This window comes from Prinia subflava, chromosome 4, assembly GCF_021018805.1.
Source record: "Prinia subflava isolate CZ2003 ecotype Zambia chromosome 4, Cam_Psub_1.2, whole genome shotgun sequence".
In the NCBI taxonomy this organism is placed as follows: Eukaryota; Metazoa; Chordata; class Aves; order Passeriformes; family Cisticolidae; genus Prinia; species Prinia subflava.
Window position 1 is genome coordinate 68,473,963 of NC_086250.1, and position 22,123 is coordinate 68,496,085.

The 22,123-nt window shown below is 38.6% G+C and overlaps 1 protein-coding gene across 2 annotated transcripts in view; it reads right to left on the reverse strand.

Annotated features, from left to right (window-relative positions):
- The window catches only part of CELF2 (CUGBP Elav-like family member 2), a 376,801-nt gene that overhangs the window by 291,436 nt on the left and 63,242 nt on the right, over positions 1–22,123 (reverse strand). For both annotated transcript variants that reach the window (XM_063397060.1, XM_063397061.1), the window contains exon 2: positions 15,561–15,596. In XM_063397060.1, the coding sequence (XP_063253130.1) occupies positions 15,561–15,596 (36 nt within the window). The remainder of the gene's footprint in view (positions 1–15,560; positions 15,597–22,123) is intronic.

Consider the following 22,123-nt stretch of genomic DNA (forward strand, 5'->3'; position numbering starts at 1 on the left):
GACTTTCTACTCAGCCAATCCATTTTTAAAGACAGCGTCTTATTAGCGCCTTACAGTTCTTGAATTACTTTGTCGAGTCTTTCTAATGAGACAGCAATCTGTCCAAGGGTATTAAGAGAAGTAAATGATAGACCTTTACTTTCTGATTTGATTACACAGGTGTATTCAAAGGTTAGAGGAATGACAGCAGACTGGAAGACAGGAAATCTCACTCGGAGCAGTTGTTGGCTACGTTATTTGAGGGAACAGTCTTGCAAATAGCGGAATTTTGGCATTAAAGAGAACGATGATCTTTTCTTCTATTCTTTCTGAATATACTGCAGCTTCCCTAACAGGGAATAGCTACAGTATATTCGCTTTCCTCTTCCAGTGAACCTCAGTACAATCTTCGGTCTTACATTACAGAACTTTCAGTATTCATATGCAATCTAAACAAATTCAAACCATCTGCATCAGCTCTTTTTCTCCTATTTGCATTTTACTGACCTCTAATTAAACCAGTTCAGCAAGGTGCAATTCTTAAATGCACTTTTCTAGTTCTGCTTCCTTACATACAAGCAATATCAAGAGGTAATTATGTATTTTATTAATAACTAACGCTCAAAATGACACATGACATTCTCACTTTATCATAGCCTACAATTCATATGCCTTACTTTTGCCAAATGTTACCACACAGTGGGTCATGTTCATCATTACAGGGTATTATTTCAAGAAAATCAAAACTGTAATCCCAGTCTCACTGGAACAATGGCAAAGACAAAAGTGGAACTTTTCTCCCTTAACTCCACTTGTCTCCAACATGGACTTATCCATGGGAACCCTGATGCATGAGCTCCTGTTTGAGTCAGCAGTGAAAACAGGCAGGAATGATTCATGTCACTCCAATATGGAACTGTGGGATGAGTCCCTTCACCTGAGAAGGTGGAGAGCCCAAGCTTGGCTTGCTTCAAAGGCAAGTAGGCATTGCACAAACACCAGCTATGAATCATGAAAGTGGGGAAACACATGGAAACTCAACATTTCCAACAGAAATGAGACTGTTAGCATTTTCACTTCCAGACCAGAAAGTTTAGAATTTATATTTAAAATTTTTATTGCATGCACTTCCCATCTTCTTTTTTAGTTGCTTATTTTTTCTAAGTGTACCTCCCATAGAAAAACTCAGTCAGAAACCTCCATTCATAGCAGGTTTTTTAAATTGCAAAGCAAAAGGACATCTTCAAAGCAACCATTTTATGTAAAGCACAACAGAAAGGATACACTGAAAATGAGAAGCTTCTACCACAAGAGCATGAAGAGGACCTTAGTTTTCACTCCTCATGTGTGGTTTGGGTCCAGACCTTCAAGAACAAGGTCCTGCCTGCCTGGATCATGCATTTGGGTCACAGCCATGAGGCATCATGGCAAAAGCAGCACACCCTGTCCAAGCTGCTGCTGCAGGAGCATCCCAGTATCCTCCAACAGCCTCCCCAAGACACAGCAGGCTGGGTTCCTTCAGTCTGTGGATGTGGGGATTTGTGAAAACAGACAGTAAAAATCATTCCCAGCTGACAATTTTCCTCTAGCATCAGAAGTGCATCCAACGCAAGGATTGGATGTGCTTTATTTCTATTTCTTTTTTGTCTTTCAGTGTAGAACTCTGTGTTTCCTGAACTCAGGCTCTTCCCCAGCAAACTACCATCAGCTGAGCAGTGTCATGTGGCTGCTCTTCTCCCCAGCTCCCTGGTCATGGGAGCACAAGTCACAGGTTATAACATTAATCTGTGCAACCTCTGCCCAAACCTACAAGATTCACACAAGCTCTGGAAGAAAGAAACCACGCCAAAGCAGAGAAATCTCTCTGTGCCACATCCCTTTGATGCCGTCCATCAATCCAGCAACATTTCGGTAATAACATATTGCGTGCAGAGACAAAAACCCACACTGTAAATAATAGTCTTGTTACAAATTTGTAAACATAGCTAAAAAGCAATAATACCTCCCTTCACTGCTTGTTTTTGGAACAGCTGCTGTCACTGTTGCAGACCATCTGCAGACAGGAAGGTAACTTAGCAAATACTTCCAAAATCCTTCTGCTTAATGAGCAGGTAAGGAGTGACAATCAAAAGCAGAGATCCAGCAAGAGATGCTCAGGCTTCTGAGTTCCCACACTTTTAGCTCTTAGAGCTAATTTAAAGCTTTGTTGATGAATTTGACCTGGGTTGGTTAAAGCCAACACGGCTCAACTGCCCTGCTGCTTCTGCAAGCATTTCCATGAGCACCAGAGGGATGCAGTTTAACTCAATTCCTCTCTATCCAGCCTTTAAAATAAGTGGTTTTATTTTTAAATATGAAGATCAGTCATTTGCTCCATCTGATCTCAGAAGATTTGCTGCTTGGCTTCCTACCGAGCTCTCCTGAGTTCACCCTCCGGATTCTGATGCAGGGCAATACATCCTGATGGCTTTGCAAGGAATGAGACACAGACAAGGAAAGAAAAGGAAAGGGGCTGGGATGTGTAGAAAAGTGCTTGTTGTATGGGCAGCAGGAGGCAGCTCCAGGCGTGGGAGGTGAGAGAAGGCAGCACGCTGGGAGTGGGAGAAGGCTACAAAGAAAGTCAGCTTTGAGAGAGGAGAGTGAGGAACATAAGGAATATCACAGTGTGTGGGATGAGATGAGAACAGGGATGTAGGTTTTTGGAGAACTTTAAAACAATTATAGGTTTTTACCATGGGAGGTTCTGTTTGACTAGATCACAGCACTTGCTTCCTTGTTACGTGCCTTGAATTGAAGCTTTCTTTGAAAGAGCTTGCTAACACTATTCCATACTTTCAATTAACATTTTATTTAAATGCTTTAAGATAGTTTCTAGATATATTAAAAGCTTACTGATGAAATCTTGAATATAATTTACATATCTAAGTCACATTTGCATTCAATAACAAGACAGCTTTCCAGTATGGAGCACGCCATCATTAGCCCCCTTTACTAGCATCTTGCTGAATTTCCCTAGCTGCAGCATTCATTTCAAATTCAAAAGGCTACAGATTTAGATGGGGGAAAAGAAAAAGCAATAGTGATATCAGTGATAGTCATCTTTTCCAAATTTTAGGGGAATGCATTGTAGAGCACCATTTAACATGTACATAGTTCATCCACCCCTTGGACATATCCTCAGGAGTTTCACAAGAGACACAAGTCTATTTTTTATTTTAATATTCCTTGCCACTGAAAAGAAGAGAAGAAAGTGTTCATACCTTTCCTACAAATAAAGCAGAGTGTCAGTATCTTTCCACAGTACATCTGCATACTTCCTCGGGGGATTTTTCATTATAAAATCATATCTCAGTTATCAAGTCTCAGTGCCATAAAGCGCATATGGGATGTGTGATAAAAGCCCTTTTTTCTTTTCTTTTTAATTTTTTTTTTCAATCAGGAAACACTGGTAAAAGAGACTGGTGGTGAAGCAGATTTTTTTAGGAAAGCACATTTTGGGAATTTCTACATGTAATGAAGTCTAAAAAACCTGGTGTGAGAAGCAAATGATGACTGATGCATTGATGCCTGGGAGCAGCAGCCCACTGGTGAGTGTTGCACAGGCAGTACTAGACAGAGGAAAATTGTGTGCAACTCTCTCTTGTTACTCTGAGATGTTCTCACATAGCAGAATATTACCAAAGATGGGTTTGATGGAGGTTTTGGGCTTTTTGTTTTGTCTTGTGTGTCTTTTTCTCATATTAGTGTGATTTTTCTCATCTTAGACTTGATGCTTCACCATAAGATTTATAGAGACCATAAATCCTATAAGCCTCTAGAAGGTCAGAAGAGACCAGCTTTGATGAATGCAAAATATGGGGCAAAGGGGAGAGAATCTGTGGCCTTTCCTTATTTATTGGTAGTCTTTATTTCCTTATTTATTGTTTCTTGTGAACTCTAGACACAATTCTTTAAATCTGTACTTTGTCTTACAGAATTAAATTAATACAAAGCTAGATTTATGAAAGGAAATTTGTGTTTTGATTTTTTGATTAATCCAAAGAAAACATCACAGCAGAAAGTGAGAAGAAAACTGGACATTCCTATCTCTTGAAAAGGTAGCATAGGAGGAGTTATAAAAGCCTTAAAAGCACAGAAAACAAGGATGGAAAGAATTGCCTTATTCTCTGAAAAGAGGTTTGTGTTGGGGTTGAGAATATTTTCTTCAGATGTTTCTTTCCAAGACTGCTTTTCTCAACTTTGCCAGCCTGTTTTACACTGCAGATGCCAGATAATTCCAGATGAAGAGACAAACCACTGGCTTTCTCCTGAACAACATCTTTTACACTGCTCTAGAGATAAACAGCTCCTGCCCCGTGTTTTCTATTATCCAGAACCATTAACAAAGCCCCACAGCACTCCATAAGCTAATAGAATATCACCTACTTCAGATTAAAAAAAATGGAAAACCTCCTAGAGAACAGCAACCAAACTCACATGCCAGACTTTCAACATCTGCCTGAGCTTTGAATTCTTTTTCAAATGGGTGAATAACTAAAAATGTCTGCTGTGTCCCTGGCACAGTAAGATGAATTCGTGGTGGGAATTTTTTCCCCATTTATGTCACATTACCTGATGGAGCTGCTGAAAGAAGTCAGTCACTCACTGACAAGACAAAATGGAAGGCAGAAGAAATGAGGTTGAGTCTCTGGCTGCCTTGCTCTAGCTATACAGCACTACAAGAAGTACAGCTGACAAAGGTTTTCTCAGTTCTTTAAAGAAACTTTTAATTTATTTCATTTTTAAAAAAATCTCCTCAAGTCCTTGCCATTCATCAGACATGCTTTTTTTTTTTTTTTTTTTTTTTTTACAGAAAAACTTCAAGCAATCAGTCTAAAACCCCTGCATTAATTCTGAGAGGTTCAGAGACTGGGGAAGTACTGGGGTTGTGGCACGAGTTCACGCATAGCTCCACCAAATCAATATCCCCTTTAAACCACATTGCTCTTTTTCACCTTGCAAGTTTTGAAAGAGAAGACATAAGTTGCTGCTTTAACTGAATGTTTTTCTCATATGATTTCTTTTCCTATTTCTGCATGTGCTGCAGTATCCCAAGGGATTCTGTGGGGTTTTTTTTTCCTGCTCCAGCTACAGAACTCTTATTTCCAGAGGCATTCTCCATAACACAGAGGGAAAGCATCAGCACTACATCATTTCTATAGGAGAAAGCTAACAAGAAATGCCAATTAAAAGTTTCTGCTACTGTACACTCAATTCATAGTGGAATGAATACTGTCTTTGGAAATAGGAGGCAGCTGTCAAACACAGCTCTGGACACAATAGTGCAGCTCCTCTGAAGGATAGGTCATGGGGGGAAATCAATAAATAAAGTACCTTCATCATTAATCATTTTCGAATTTTTAAATCAGCCAGAGCATTTACAAGTTATCCATCAGGTTTCTTTTCCTTTCCAGTGCTCAGCTTGCAGCCCGTGCTTTGGTTGCACAAGTTTCTGCTGATCCCAGGACCTGCTGCAGCAGCGAGCCCAGAGCTCCTCTGGGGTCAGAGGGGCAATATCTGTTCTGTTATTAGAGAAATTACTCAGGGCAATTTCACAGTTCAGCAAAACGGACTTATTGCTTGTATGCACTGTGTGTGCATGCCTTAACAAGCACTTAAAGTTTTTCTACCTTTGTTCCTTCGTGCAAACATTCATCTTCAGCAGTCTTAGAAATGTTAGTGTGGCTTCTTTTCCTGCTTAACTTTAACAAGGAATTTCTACCTTGCATATAATAAGGTTTCTAAGGAGTTGGACTTCCCACCTCTGCTATAAATTCAGAGGCAAAAAGTAAACTCTATGCTTTAGAGAAAAACAAAAAAAAAGTAACAGGTGGCTTTTTAGTAACCTTATTACTTTTATTATTACATTCTGAATATTCAGTGTTAGCAGCAACCATCTCTTCTTGCGGATTTCTTTCCAAATTCAATTGCTCTGTCCCTGTTATCTCTGCAGAAATAAACAGGGGCAGGACCAAGGAAAAGCAATGCTATTTCTGCGATATTTTATTTTACTTATTCTCAATGAAAATGTCTTTTTTACAGCTGCACAGCCTATAATGTCAGATCCAAGCAATCAGCTAAAAAAAACCAACCCACAGTCACTTTGCAGGTTTGAAATAAAAAAGAAAAAAATAAAAGAAGAAAAAAGAGAAAGAAATCAATTCATGTTGTCACAGCCTATCTAGAGTCATATTGTCTCCAGCCATTGATAGAAAATGAGAACATCTGGGGATTCAATTACTCATGACATGAATAATAATATTTCATTTTTGTTAAATGAAACTTTATAGTTGCAGGAACTTCTGCTTACTGCTCCATGCAATCCTGGAATAAAATCTGCCAGCAAATGTAACAAGCCACAGTTCCTTTGGCAACCAGGAGCACATCAGGGTAGGTGCATCTGCATCCCCCAACAGAAAAGCTTCAAAAAGAAACCAAATTTTGAACAGCTAGTTAAAAGATGGGCTCCTGAGCTCCAAGCACAGAAGGTTTCTTAAATGTCACAGACCTTTTTAAGATCTTGAATTAATAGCCTGGTTCAGAAAAGCACATTTATCCTTTGAACCAAAGTCAGTGGTACCTGCAGTTGTCCAGTACCTTCAATTAACCAAAACCATACCTCTAAATACTATTGGAGCCATTTAGGGCCTTCTTTTAAGCTTCCAGTTTATGATTCTCAGTTCATGTTTCAAGGAATGTTACCAAAACTGAGTTGCTATGTGTTTATTCTTCTTTCTGGATCAAGTAGAGCTGTCTATAGTCTCAGTGGCAATGCTGGGATCAAATCAGAGGATATTCATCTCACAGCAATGAGTAAGTAGCAATACTCATGCTAAAATTGCACTGACTTGTGCAATCACTTTGGTGTCAGCAGGACTGTTCTTCAAAATTGAGCGTGTGAGCCATTGTGGCATTTGTGTCTAAAAGTTCAGAAGCAAAATACACAGAGAGGACCGAAAGATTTTAGGGTTGTTTTTTTCTGTGCCAGGTAAAGCCCAGTCTTGTTTTCCCTCTTTCTTTCTCCATGGGCATTCATCAAGGTTAGATCACAGCAAAAAGCCATGATTTGCACCCACTTTACATCACAGCTCTGCAGAGCCTTAAACGTTCCCTGCACAAAATGATGCAGGAGCTCTGAAAGTTCCAAAGGGTCTGGATGAAAAATATTTTCCATTATAACCAAGCTATGAGAAGCACCACACTGGCACTTTGCTGCTGTAGAAATGCTGTGTAGGGCACAACTTGCAAAATGCTCTGGGAGAATGCACACAGGAAAGTGGGGTAGGTCCTCTGTGGCTCCAAACCAGCAAAACCTCCCTGCCAGTAGAATTACCATGATGAGGCACGGCTCCCAACTTGGGAGTTTGGGGCTCAGAGTCTGCTGCTGACCACAGGAAAACCTCAGGGGCTGCCTGCTTCCAATGACAAGATATAACCAGAAAAATGGGCATCACCTCACAGAAGCAATCTCGAGTCAGCACCCTCAAAAAATAAAAAAAAGCCAGGCAGCAATTACTGCTTGCGGGTCTCGCGTCTGGCTTTATGCAACACTTCTAGTCCCACTGCGCTCGTTGCCTTTTAAAATGTGTAACATTTATGGACTCCAGTAAAAATGTTTTTAATATAATGTAGATGAAGTATAAAGTGTTAACCTTGAACACCAGGGAATGCATTCGGGTTTTTTTTTTTTAAAGCCTCTTTCAATAATTTACAGAGAATTGTCTAAGATTTGCTTTTAGTTTATAGCAAATCTTTTGGAAACATTCAAATAGTTGCAATTTTTGTAAATGCTACAATAGCAGTGATTTCATAAATAAAAGCAATGCTCAGAAGGCAGAGAATGTTGAAGAAAGCATTAAACCAGAGTCTCTGCTGTCTTAGGGAGAGCAGTGTGGGTTTCCTGACATTGCTCCATCCATGTTCTTGCTGCTGCTCTTCTGGGACCAATGACAATTATGGTGCTCAGAATTCTGCATATGAGCTGTTCACTTCTAACTATTTATGAAACATATGATATAATACTCTATATTATATAATAAATGACATATGCCTTGTTCATGTTACAGCAAAGGTATTAAGATAGAGCTTCTCTGCCATGTTAACAAATCTCCACTTCGTTTGCTGGTTTACTTCTCCAGAACCTGCTGTGTGAACAATTCTCTTTCCCCCAAAGATGTATATTTACATCTGGAGTTATTCCCACAAGTTTTGTCCTTTACACTGAATTTGTAAATAACATTATTCTGATGGTTTTAAGGGCTAAAGCCACACTTAAGCAAAGGATACATACAAAGCACAAACTTGGAACACAAGTATTTCGACTGAGCTGGGAAATGGAGTGAGGAGGGGAAAACAGGCTTAGTATTTTAAGTTGATTTTATTTGCTGCTTTTTGCACTGGAATGGCATCTCAAATCCATCTGCAGTGGTGCCTTTCTCATCTTCATTCAAACTCCTTTTCAAAGGCTCATTTTTTTGAGCAAACCCAAGATATACCATTCTTCTGTCAGTCAAATGTTCTCAACAGGCCAATGTAAATTTAACTTAAACCAGCAAGATATTGCTGTTAAATGGGACAGATAATGAACCTAAATAACTGCCCAATCTTGTTAGTGTGGCCCTCATACACCTTCTGTGTTTCTTCAAGCCTTGCTGCTTAGCATTCATGCTGCCTGATTTGAGACTAAAATTAGATTATAGGAGTGCGTGCTTTTTACAAGAGGTCTTCTATTTGTTCCATAAAGTATTTAGTACTCTTTAGGCACTGTATAAATAAAAATAATCGCGATCTTGGAATTCACCTTCAGGAATGGAAATGAAGAGATCTAAGTCCTTTCATTTCTACTGCACATTATCCTCATTGGGCACGTTTAGCAATGCTTTGTAAGACAAGTTAAAAAGATGCTTGGAAGCCTGGTTAAGATGAATAACAGAAAAAAAAAAAGATGGGAAAATGTCTCTAGTTTTAGAGCTTCACAATGGGGAATAAAAACAAAAGCTCTACTAGACTTTTAAGATTAAAATCTGCTGTCAAATTCATTAATGTCTGTGAGAGATGCCTATAAGTGCTGGGGAAAAATGATTGTGGGTTCCAAAACCAGGACTCTGAGTAAAATCACTTACACTCAGTTTTAAGATTCAAAGTCTACTTTGAATCTATATTGGTATAATTAGGAACCATTTCAGGGCTGCTGTGATTTCTGAGGGCTCTGCACTGTGAGAAAAGTTCCTACATTCTGGGTCAGAGCTGTAGCAAGTCCAACAATGATTTCTGTCTGACTCTCCCCCCTCCTTCCCAGGATCTATATTTAGGACATCAGTACGAAATATTGAAAGTTTTTTTGAGGTTAAGCATGCCAATGTCCTCAAAACTCCAGCAGGCATCAGCTTACGTCACTTGGCACTTTAACACTTAGAAAAGTCAGGCTGCTCACCTTAAATTAAAGCTATCATCAGGTGAAACATTTAGTCTGTGCTATTCCCCCAGGCTCCATTTTAAGGCAATAGACAAAGAAAAACAATTCCCAAGGATATTCACCTTGTCCTGAGATGAGGTACACTGAATGAGGTACTCATTTCTCTCCATTTCTCCCCCGGTTCTTTCGAGAGAGGACTTTTGTAATAGCTAAATTTAGTCAATATGAATCCTGCCATTGGTATCCTTGTAATTTTTGAACGCGAGTCATCAGTAAGCACATATGGATAATCACCTCTATGCTCCTTAGGCTCCTCTTAAGATTTTAAAAATATCTCTTTAGAAAGGGATCAGATTGCACATAAGTGTGTTCTAAGGTTATCATTAGCTGTAAAACACATATTTCAAAATGGCTGTAAAACAACAAAAAGAGACATGCCAACAGCTACTCCAAGGAATAGCTCCATGTTGCATTTTAAGGATACTGAAGCTTTACTTAGGAACAATAAAAATCAGACTAGTGAAGAAAGCTCATGTATTATTTCCTCAAAACCTCTAGATTCTCTTACAATAACATCAAAATTGTTATCATCCCAAATAATTACTATACTTCATATACCAGTGCCTCAAAGACCAAGCACCATGAGGGCATTCTTCTGTAGCAGATACAATGGGGTATAGATAGCCCTGCTTCAAGTACAGAAAAGCAACTCAAAGGCTAAATGAAAGAAGAAATGCTTCAAAATGAGCATCTGAGAGAAGAGAAAGGTCAAACATGAGATTCTTATAATTTTTTTTTTTTTTTTTTTTTTTTTTAAATAAGGGAGTGATTAGTTAAATTCAAGTCTCATTTCAAAATAACTACTTTCTTCAGAAAATAGCAGGCATCCAAATTATGGAAAATCTGCTCTTTAAGACAGTTGACTTGAGAACATTTAAATATCGAGGGCTGAAATCTTTTTCTTTTCTTTTTAATGATGAGGTTTAGGAAAAGATAGAAGATGATATCATTTCCAAAGGCTAGCTCTGGATTTCTGCATATAGTTTGACATTCAAAATATTTTAATGTTATCATCTAGCACTGCCTGCCATCCGGGATGAGCAATGTTTTCTTGACCAATTATTTATATGCCTCTAAAACAAGAGTGAGTTTTGAGAAAGGATTTATCTGAAGGTGGAAAGCAAAACTTCTCCATTAGAAGAGAGGATCACAAATGGACTGTGCCAAATACCTGCTTTACTTAAGGGAGAATAAAGGCTCAGTAAATGTTATGTGAGGGTATGGAAAATTCTGTCATAGTTTGGCAGAGACATGTCTGGTGTAGGCGGGTGGGCGTTCAAGCCTGACATAATTGGCAAAGAAGCACAAGTGACATGAGAGGACATGAAAACACGAGGGGTGAAAGGTATGACCTGGTGTTCTCAGAGGGAGAGAAGTTGCTTGCCAGAATATCTCAGCTGGGAGGGAACCAGAAGTGCAAACACAGAAGGTAACCCCAGCTCCCACCGTCCATGCAAACCCAGTGAAGACAGCAGCTGACCTGGCAGGTTGGTCTTCAGACCATGCCCCTGTTACTGTCAGGAAAAAATCCTTTTCATTTCATAGTAATTAAAATGTTCATAGATGTTTTATTAACTCACTCTACAGAACCACATAGATTTTATAATTCATCCAAGCACTTACAAGTAGTTACTTGTGTTAGGCTGTCAAGAGAGAAATGATTCAAAACCTTGTGTACTGAGCTTCTTGGAAGACATATCATTCCCTAACACAATGGTATTAGAAAGACTGCTGACAGATAGTGATCAAGAGATTTCATTTTGCTTGTCATATGGTGGGTTGTCAATTCTTCTTTTTGCTTTAGATAAAAGCTTAGTTGCATTAGATTTCAATAATGGGGAAGTTGCAGGTTAACATTTTTCAAAAGCAGCAAAGTGACTTCAGTACTTAAATTCTATTTTCAAAATGCTGTAGACACCTGAGAACAGAACTCTCTACAGTAAAGGGAAGTAAGGTATTATTAAAGAAATCTATGGAATGGTGGAGAATAAAACCCCAACTCAAGAGGGACAAAGTTTGTACCCTGCTCCAGACCACAGGGTTAATATATATTAAGTTTGTAGATGACTACATTCAAGGACAAGCCAAAGATTTACATTTCCATTTTGAACATGCTTGTTTTAACATTAATGTATTCACTGCGGATTTCCTCCTAGAGTTCTAAAAAATTTCTGAACGTTAATTTTAAGATAGTCTTCACCTCAAAATACAAGATTCTCTCAGTTTTGCTCAAGATTTAAGCAGGTGATGCAGTGATATTTCTACAAAATTTTCCATTAAAAATATATATGCAAATTATTGGCTTGATTTTTCCCCCCTTATTTTAACAGCTTAGAGGAGGAAATGGCCATTTAAACTTTACTCCCCCCTTGAGTGAAATGAAAAATTGAGCCAGTACATGAAAAAGGAAAAGTAGCCCAGATTTTCCTTCTGTTAATACTAACCTAGCATTAAGCAAATAAATAATCCATGCGGTTAGTCCATATTTAAAATATTTGTTCTTCTTTAAATATAAAGTAACTTTCACAGAAACAAACAGAAGTGGCTGGAGACTGAGATCCTTCCTTTGAAACTGAAGCCGAGTATTTTCTCCTTTAAGCTCCAAACATCCCCTCCCTCGTGCCCACAGGGTTTCACACTGTGCTCCAGGACTCTGTTCATTCACTGCTGCCCTCGGCTGCTGAGCTCACAGGATGGCCCAGGAAAGGCTGGCTGCAAGCTTCAGCTTCCCCAGGATTTTAGAAGTTTATTTCCATTCATTAATTATCGTTTTTAAATGGTGAATCTTCACGTTAAACTGTATTTTTTCTAATACTTTTAGTTTGCTCTGTTATTGCAGGTACTGAGTATGAAATGTTGAGAGCAAACACAGTGTGAAACAGAACTGCCATGGCAGCTATAGAGCATCTAAAAGGGAAAAAAAAAATAGGCCAGACCTTTATTAAATTTTAAAAGTATGCCTTCACTACAGTCTTGTAAAGATCCAAATAGGGTATTCAAATCTCTAGAGATCACCAGTATAATTTCTTTATCATGTTCCATTTAAAATTTAATTATGTAGTCTACAACAAGAAGTATCTGAGTACTCTAAATAGGTCATGCAATGAACAACTTAATATTATTGTAAAGTTTTCCTTGTGAAGATCTCTTCTTTGATGTGCTGTTGCACACAGAAAGCCTTTCTTCGAAAAAACAATATACATTCATAGCTATAATAATGTCATTTAATATAAAAATTGTAAAGCTTCTTTATCACATTTTAAGTCTGAATTTTCAATTCATTCTCTAGCCTGAGCTTCCTGAAATCATCAGAAATAACTGGTAAATTAGAACTGACACAATATAATTGTACTGAATATTTTTATATCTTTTTACTGGCAAAGTTAATCTATTATCTTTCCTACTAAATGATGTCCACCAACTCACATTTTTCTATTTTTGCCTATCAGTGATACACATACTTTAGTGGCAAGAGGAAGGGTTATTTCTTCCTCCTTTAAATATAATCATTAGAGAACCATCAGCAGTATTTAATGGAAAATGAATATATTAAAAAGCCACATTTACCAAGACACTTTGTTATATTTGCCTTTTTTTTTAAAAAAAATGCACATATGTAACCTCTCTTGGTTACTACTGAGATGAGAAAATATTCAAAATATACTCCTTTGTACTTCTGACTAATTACAGGTCTTTATGGGAGTGAATCCCTAATTCCACCTCTTTGACTGAATTATGAAAAAATCAGAAGGAGTTTTTGAGGCTTTTTTTAAACGATTACAACAACAACAATAAATAATTAATGGCACCAATGCCTAAACTTTCTTGACAGCCAGACAAAATATTCCAAGTACAGACACATCTGGTCACATTTACACCACTTGCAGTGAAAACGCTTTCACCAGGTTTGTGAGCACGTGCAAATGATTTAATCAATCCTACCACAAATATATCCAAGAGCCATTGCTGCTCTGGGAAAAGTCATTTTGTTTGCCTGGACAATGGAGAGTTGGATTTCCAGAGTTACAGGGGGCTTGCTCGGCCCCACTGCATCAAATACAGAGATGGGAATCCCAGCAATGACGGGAAAGTGGTTTTTAATTCCGTCATTCCAAGGTGTAGCACCTAAGATTTTGTGTTCTGTAAAGTGGTTTCAGGGTAAAGGTGGAAGAAGATGTGAGGAAATTAGACTATTTCACTGTTATGAATTAATAATAGCAAAACGAGTCACTTGACGTTTGAAAGAAGAACAAAAAATATTAGATTAATACATCACAACATAAGATTAAAAGCCCCAAGGAGCTGTTTGCTTAGAGAAATTCAGGAACAGGTGAATCCTGGAGAAGGCTGGAGGACAAGCCAACCTGTGCCTAGCTGGAAACATTTGTTTTAAATCATGACAAGATCATTTGGTTTAATATTTATAACACAATTACAATGCCTTGTGCACATTGCTGGTATAATCTGATTTTACTTGTGACATCTTACTGCAGTTGAAATTAAAGCCTTGTGGTAATAATTCAAAAAGCACATTTAGACAATCATTAATGGCAAGTATGAAACGGGATGTTTATTCAAGCACTTATGTGTCTCATTTTAACTTTAATTTGAAGTGGAATTCATTTCTGCAGTGTAAGGACTCCATGTTTCCAGTATATTAGTTCTATAATACCTCACCAAGTGCAGTGAAACTGGAAATATTTTAGCACTAAAACCAATAAAAGATACAGCTAAGCATCAATATTGAGATTCCTGGCCTAGGAGGTGGCTGCTCTGCTGAATTTTAATTTTTTTACTATTTTTTTTTCTTTTGTTTTTCCTTTTCTTTTTCCTTTTTTGGGGAGGTGGGGATGGGATGTGTGTATGAAGAAATGCAATTATTTTGCAAGGAAGATGAGCAAAATCTCTGGTGTCAGGTAGGCCTGATCACTGGTCAGCTCTTCAAACACATGGCAAAATTTCAGCAGCATATTTTCCTGCACAACCACAGAGACCAAGTGCCAGTAAGCCATAAAAAGAAATGTATCTATTAAATGAACAAATAATATAAATCACATAAATTTGCATGTACAGAACAAAGGGGTACATTACACAGGGAGAAGTCATCATATATAGTGAAAATATATGTTTTTACAGCTGATCAATATGAAAAAGTCAAATAATATACACCACACACCCTCTAAAGAAAGGTGGATATATTTCTCTGCCTTAGAATCAGAAGCAACTTGCATGTATTACCATGCTTAAAGAAAATTGTCCTTCCTGTTGAAATATTCTTTTAATGTTATATATTGTCTGAACTACAACTTTAATCAGAGGATAGCAAAACCCCCCAAAACTATAACCCCACTAAAAGCCCCAGCACCTCAGAGAGCAAAACCAGTGGCAGAAGGTACAAGAGGACTGAGAACATCTTTTTTTAACTCACCAGGCATTGCTGCTAAGTGACAGATTACCATATCAGATTTTTTTGTTTCCCTTCTCTCCACCCTTTTCTCTATCTGCATGATTACAGCATTTTATCGTATCCTCTGACAATATGTAGACAGGTCTCTCTTCAAAAACCTCTATTGCAGCTTGGGAGTCTTGTCTAGTTCTATTATTTTATGAAAAGCATAGAAGAATTTGGTCTAAGCTGCTCTCCTGCTTTCCAAATGAAAATGCCTTAAGATCATAGATTTTTTTTTCCCCTCCTACCTCCAAGTTTCCCTCCTCTCATCCCTCAGGTGAAATGTAAAGCAAAAGCCAAACCACCTGCCACGGGTGTAATTGCACAGCTGGAAGGAAGCCACAGCTGGGATTTTCCTCATCAGGTGCACAACTGTGCTGAGCCTCAAAGCAACTTCCCCCTGTTGCTTTGAGCTCTGTGGGCTTGGCTGTGCCAGCATTTCAGTGTCACTTGTCTGTCTGTGGCATGCAGGGAGCACTCTCCTCTCTGCACCCCCAGTTCTCAGTATCCCAGCAGTTTTCCCCAGGAAAAGGATCATGTTCTGGCTCCAAAGGTCGTGCCTCTTTCAGCACCTTCCAGACATCGACACACAGATGCAGTTCAGAGCAACTTGCTTACCTTGGTAATGTCCCAGATAACTCAGAGGCAGTCTCTCTGAAAGACACAAAGGGAGGAAAACTTAGTTTGTGTTTTAAACAGCTATAAAATTTTTAAGATGCCTTTGTACTGCTTGTGTTTTATAGGAGTGCAGGCACACACATCCACAGCTCCGTCCGTGAACGCGTCACTGGCGGCTGCGATGCCCCCCTGATCATACACAAAGGAATGTGAAAAAGCAGATGATGGAGTGTGATCTAAGGATCTATCAGAATCGACTTCTCCGTGGTACAATTACTCATTTTTTTAGGCATAAAATTATCACTGTTTCAAATGCCAGCACTGCATGATCTTACAGAGACAAAACGTAGCACCGGGCCAATTTTCCAGTGGAAAATGTTCCTTTTTATTTCAGTGCTGCAGCAAAAGCAAGGCATTACACAGTTCTACAGTCAGGTTATGCACTGAGAAAATACCATGTTAATGTTAAATCTTCTTATGCTGGTCTTAAACAGCAGTTATTTTCCAAATATGTGACTTTTTGTCCAATTTACTTGTCTGAAACCCTTTTGTGGGTGTGCAATTTGTTTGAGGGAAGCTGAGTGCGAGATAGTGAAAGTGGGCTAATGTAGTGGTATGTCACATTAAAGCATAATTAAATACATTACCATTACCTATGTACAGTCCTTAAAATACATCCCCTTGTATGTCCTTATTTCCCTCCCCAGCAAATTTGCCTAAACCTTATCCAAGAATCAGGAAAACAGCTGGATAACTCAATTTCTCATTCCTCTCCCATACATAGGACCTTAAAAAAACAGCAAGAAGGCACAAGAGACTTCAATGCCTTAGACTTGACCAGATGCCCATCTCATTCCACAGTTTTCTTGTCCATTTATAAAATTTACATCATCTATACAAATTTTTTATGTGAAAGGTAACTGGTTAGTTCATACCCTGTTTGCTTCAGCTGAGGTAGAAACTGCAAAATTTCACATCTGTAGATGGAACTCTGGATATGGAACAATTCTCAACATAATATTTTCTTATTATTTACATATTATTACATATTATTACATTCTTATTCCATCCACTTTTATAGTTGGAGGGGATTTTTTTGTAAGGGGAGGTGGTAGTAATCAAGATAGGTCCCAAAGTCTTCCTTGCCTTTCCAAAACTATGATCTAGAGATGAGTTTGTGGTGAAACAACCTTATACATAATTGTTGCAAGAGTATGAACATTATATATAGAGACTGAACCTCAAAGGCTAATTTGTTTATGAATCCAAAGGAAAAAAACACTAGAGAGATGTATTTTTGAAGGCTCTTCTAGAGTTTCCTCATGTTCTGAAATCACTTTTCTTGATGGGGCAACTACAGAGTTAATATATTAAAACCACAATAATTCATAACTCCTCTTCAGAAGATCTCTCTAGACCTTTCTTGTGCATTTTTGGCACAACTGTGAGCAGCTATGACTGTCTAATTTTTTTAATTATAATTTTTTTTTTTTTTTTTGGACATCCCACAGTGACACCAGGCTTTTTCCTTAATGGTTACACTGACAATTGTAGTCACCATTACAGTGTCAGAGGAAATGAAATGGTCTCTCTAAACGTGCATGGCTTTGCATTTTCAGAGTCTCTATCTCCAAGCTGTGCAGTTTGCTGGGCACAGAAGGTTGCCTTAAACCTCCCAGTGCTTTGCTTCAAAAGGCACAGATCAGAACTGTGTTCAGTGGTTGCAAAGAAGATTAAGCAAGAAATAAAAGATGGTTCACACCGTTTAGTTCCATGCATCATTCAACAACAGTCCAGCAGATATTTAAGCCCCCTCAGAAAAAAACAGTTCCCACCCCAGCTAAGGCAGACAGGTACATATTTAGCATATTTAGTCTGTGATGAACAAAGTCCATGATGTAAATGACATCAAAGGTGAGAGCCAGGAGCAAGAGCAAGGGAATGTAAAGAGATAAGAAAAAGAAATTAGAGTAGAGCAGGACAGAATCAGTTTCTATGGGGTTATTTGATTCAGCTGAACATTTTAGATATTTTATTTTCACTAAACTCCTGCACATTTGTATCACACTGCCTTATTTTCCAAGCTCTACTCATGACTTATACTGTTCAAAAAATTAATATGATATTTTTTGTAACTTATCAAAGAACTGAATCACTAAATGGTTCCAACAGTCAGGACATTTTCCCCTTCCACTGCTAATCCCAGACATCATCTCTTTTTATTGAAATTTTTTTTTTGAAGGAAAGAACCTGGATCTGGGCATCTCTTTGTTTCATCTTCTAAAGGGGCTCCATAGCCTTTAGCTACCCATTACTGTTCCAATAACAGAATGGCACAAACCAAATTGCTTTAGGGTATGGCAGCACATTTTATAAAATAGCAATTGCTCATCCAGCTTAAAGAGACAACCAGGCAAATCACGGGTGGGTGCTGCAGGAAGCATCAAGAAGCAGAATCACGTAGGTTTAAAAGAGGATGTTCAACTGGAACCACACTGTCAGTTCCTGAGCAGAACAGTGAGCGATTGGTGCATCTAAATTTCTAAAGATTTTCATTCTTGTTAAATAACCCTCTCTACAAGGGATATTAGCATTGTGGAAACAATTATTAAATAGTCGATGCAGTGGTAAAAAATCTGAATGTGATCAGAATGTTAAACAGAGACACTGCAGGTCTTTAACATACATTTTTAATGTAATTAATTTTGTTGCAGATTTGACATTTGGTCAGGTCAAATTCCATTTCTGAGCAAAAATACGTAAGGTAGTGATTTTTGAAATACAGATCCAACTCAAATAAAACTTAAACTCACAAGTAAATGTCTGATTAGTTCCCAGCTATCTGAAAATTTCACTGCTTCTCATCAACTCAGTAAACACTTCTACCATAAAAACAAATTAACCCCACCTTAGGTTATGAAACTAAAAATATGATTTCCCAGAAAACAAACACAATTATCCCCACCATGCCATTAAAAATAAATGGTACATGGACTGCTGAAGATGATTAATGTCCACGGTAAGTGTTCCTATAAATATCAGGAATTGAAACACCATATATTTCATGGGAGTTTTAAAAAAAATCTTTTGGAGCAAATTACTAAACAAGAAAATCCTTAAAGTTTGTTTAAAGATAATAGATCATTCTGTAGTCATTCAAGAAACCGAAACTAGATATACACAACCAATTTTCAGACCCCTAATACCCCCCAATGACACACACAATAAATATAACTCACAATTTAATGTATCTACATGAAACAAAAAATCTTGGATGAAAACAAGAAGATAATATTCAAAGGGAGAATGAATATAAGATCACGTAATTTTACATCCTGCTTGTGATATGAGAGGATGACCTTGAAAAAGAGTGAGGATGTAAACTTGAATGCTTTGTCAGAGCTGCCCTGAATTCCACTGAAATCCAATGCAAATGGGATGAGCTCAAGAGTGCTAAGGCAAGGAGAGGACCTGGCTGAGGACCCTGGAAAAGCTGTGATGAGGAGAATGGCATTATGGAAGAGTAGGGCAGCATTCCCCGGAAGGCCATTTACAATTTGCAAGCATTTTGTGTTCAGCTGCAAGGGACAGATTTGGGGCAACCTGATCTGTACATGTGGAAGATGTAGGTGCTGTTGAAACCAGGAGAGTGCTGGGTGGGAATTCTGCACCCCAAAATATTGCACCCTCCCATGGGGGCTGCCAAAGAAGTAAAGTTAAAAATCATTTCTGAGACCTGTGAGGAGCTTTCACCTACTGCAGAGGCTCTGTATTCTCAAGAGGACCGTGTAACTCTTCCCAAAGCCCAGAGAGCCAGTGTGGGTGAACCAAGCACCACACATGCATTTTGTCATTTCTCTCTGCAGGCTGAGAAATCCTGCCCGTAGGATTGGAGTAGGATGTATACCAAAGCAGAAAAGTATAAATATTTTAGTCAAAACCTTACAGTGAAGTGGAAGTGGGAAGAGCTGCATAAAGATCAGCAAACAGACTTTACTGCCTAATAGTTCTGTTTAAAGAGAGTTGTTCAGGAAAACTCTTCATAATATCTGGAAAGTGTTGTGTTTATATTAAATGTTTTGTTCACTGAGAAATCATATGGTTCTCTGCTCTCTGAGGCTGACTGGCAGCTGTTGTTACCCACCTACATGCAGGATTTGGCACAACACAGCTCTGAAGTTTGACTCTGGAGCATTTTGCAGTTTGCCCAAAAAAGCTGTGGCTGCCCCATCCCTGGAAGTGATGACAAGGCCAGGTTGGATGGGGCTTGGAGCAGCCTGGGATAGTGGAAGGTGTCCCTGCCCATGGCAGGAAACTGGGATTGAGATGATCTTTAAAGTCCCTTCCAACCGAAACCATTTGATGATTTTTGCTGTGTTTCTGCAGCGATGTAAACTGAGGCACAAGAGACAGGGCAGGTTTTAAAGGGCAGCTGAGGTCATCTGGGCTAAAGGCACCCCAGTAACCTGAGCAAGTACTGAGTTCAAACCATGCGAGTCAAGGCCACACTTAAAAATCATCTTTTAGTTCTGTGGGATCATGACCCTTAGTGATTTGGAAGCTTTAGGTCTCCACAGAGAGCAATTTCTGTTCTGGAAAGGAAAGCATATGGATCCTAGCTACGCAATCTGTCGGGGTGCTGGGGAAGATGCAAAAAGAGGCAGCAACACATTCCTGCAATCGTGTCACCGTTCTTCCTTTTTCCATCTCACACTTTGGGGAGAGGATAAAGCCCGCCCACGGCACACAAGGCACATGAGGATAAGGGCAAAGCTGGAGAAGGGATCTGCATGGTGTGCTGGTCAGAATGCAGCTCAAATGCAAGCAGAAAACTCTCAGGATGCAGAACAGGGGGGTCTCCAAATTTGGGAAGAGTGGTGTCCTAACCCTGAAGTCTTGGATTTAGGCATCAGAACCAGAAGTCAACATTGCAACACGGAGGCTTAAAAGGTCCTGTCTTTTCCAGGACAGGTGAACACGACCTCTTTGATTCCCTGGGATGTCCAGAAGCAGAAATTTCCATTGCTCGTGCTCATTTTCCTTAAAGCACAAAAAACCCCCAATAGGTTAAGCTGATATTTCTGATTTGGGTGAAACATTCAACCCTTCACTAAACAGAGTCCTACCACTGAGCATTGATCTTCCTGGGAGGGATATATTTGTAAACAGAAAAAAGTACACGTTGAAGAAAAATGATGTATTTGGATGATCACTTGAAAAGTTACAGGTTTTTTCCAGGAATATCCAGTGGGCATAACTGGATAATGCCAAGAGTGCTGATGTATACAACAAATTGCAATGCTGTTGATAACTAGGAAGTTCTACCTCGAAATATTTCCAAATATTTCATAACCATAAGTTGTTCTTTGCTTTGCCCCAGGGGCAAATCTGACTTGCCAGGACAAACAACTCACCAGTGCTTTTGATCACTTTTTCCTGGCTCTGCCTACACACAGACACTGCACCACTGACTGAGTAACACAAGAAAATTGGGGTGGAGAAGGCTCCAAAATTTGTTGTTGAACAACACCCCACAGCCAGACCACCAAAAAACTTTTTTAATTGTAGGGTCCACAATTGCAGACATGTTCTCTGGTCCTAAATATGCATCAGCAATACGGCAAAAGACAGCCACTAATTGTCAGTACAAAGCACAACTAAAGAAAATTTTACAAAGGGATGGGAAGGATTTTCCACTCAAAGCAGGGGAGAACAGCTGAAGAGGAACTTTAAATTAGCTTTAAAAGGAGGGTTGTATCAGGAGGAATATAATTACTTTCTTGGAGTTTCACCAAGACTTGGGAGTCAATGCCTCTACTCTTGCAGAATGGTGCAGTGGGATTTTTAATGACCACAAATGGTCAGGACATTGATTTCACATTCCAGGTGAAAAATGGCACCTCCAAAGACACATTGTTGTCTCTGCTCTTCCTAAGATCACACTGGGGACTGCATCTGCCTTGACTTGGAAGAATTAATAGTGTGTATTGAAATGCCATGGTGAGACAGAAGATATTTCACTGGTCCTAAATTGGACAGTATCTCAGATTTGTTAGCGTGCAGCAACATAAACTGGCTACATTTGGATACAATATAGGGTTTAAATTCTGGATGCAGTTTTGCTACGATTAATTTGATAGATTTCAGGGAAGGCTTTGTTTATTTCTCATCACATGCTCTTTACATATCTTTTTGGTAGAAGTGTTCCCTATGCCAACTAGATATCAAAATGGTCAAAACCAATTTCATCTTTTAAAATGCTTAAACTATTAAAAACTATTAAGATTTCAAACTGGTACTTCTGTAAGTATTTTATCTTTCACACAGTAAGCAGCAAATAAATACAATGCCATGTTATATCTTCACACTGAGCTTAGCTATCTAACAAGGATCACACATTTGCAGCAGAAATTCTGCATAAACAGTCTGAATGTGCTATTTAAGTACAAGCTAAATACTCTTTTTTTAGGAAGTGATGTAACAAGTTCATATGTAAAAATCTATTTCTATGCAATGTGACATTCTGCAAGATTAGCTGACTGAGATAAAGGACATGAGCAAAC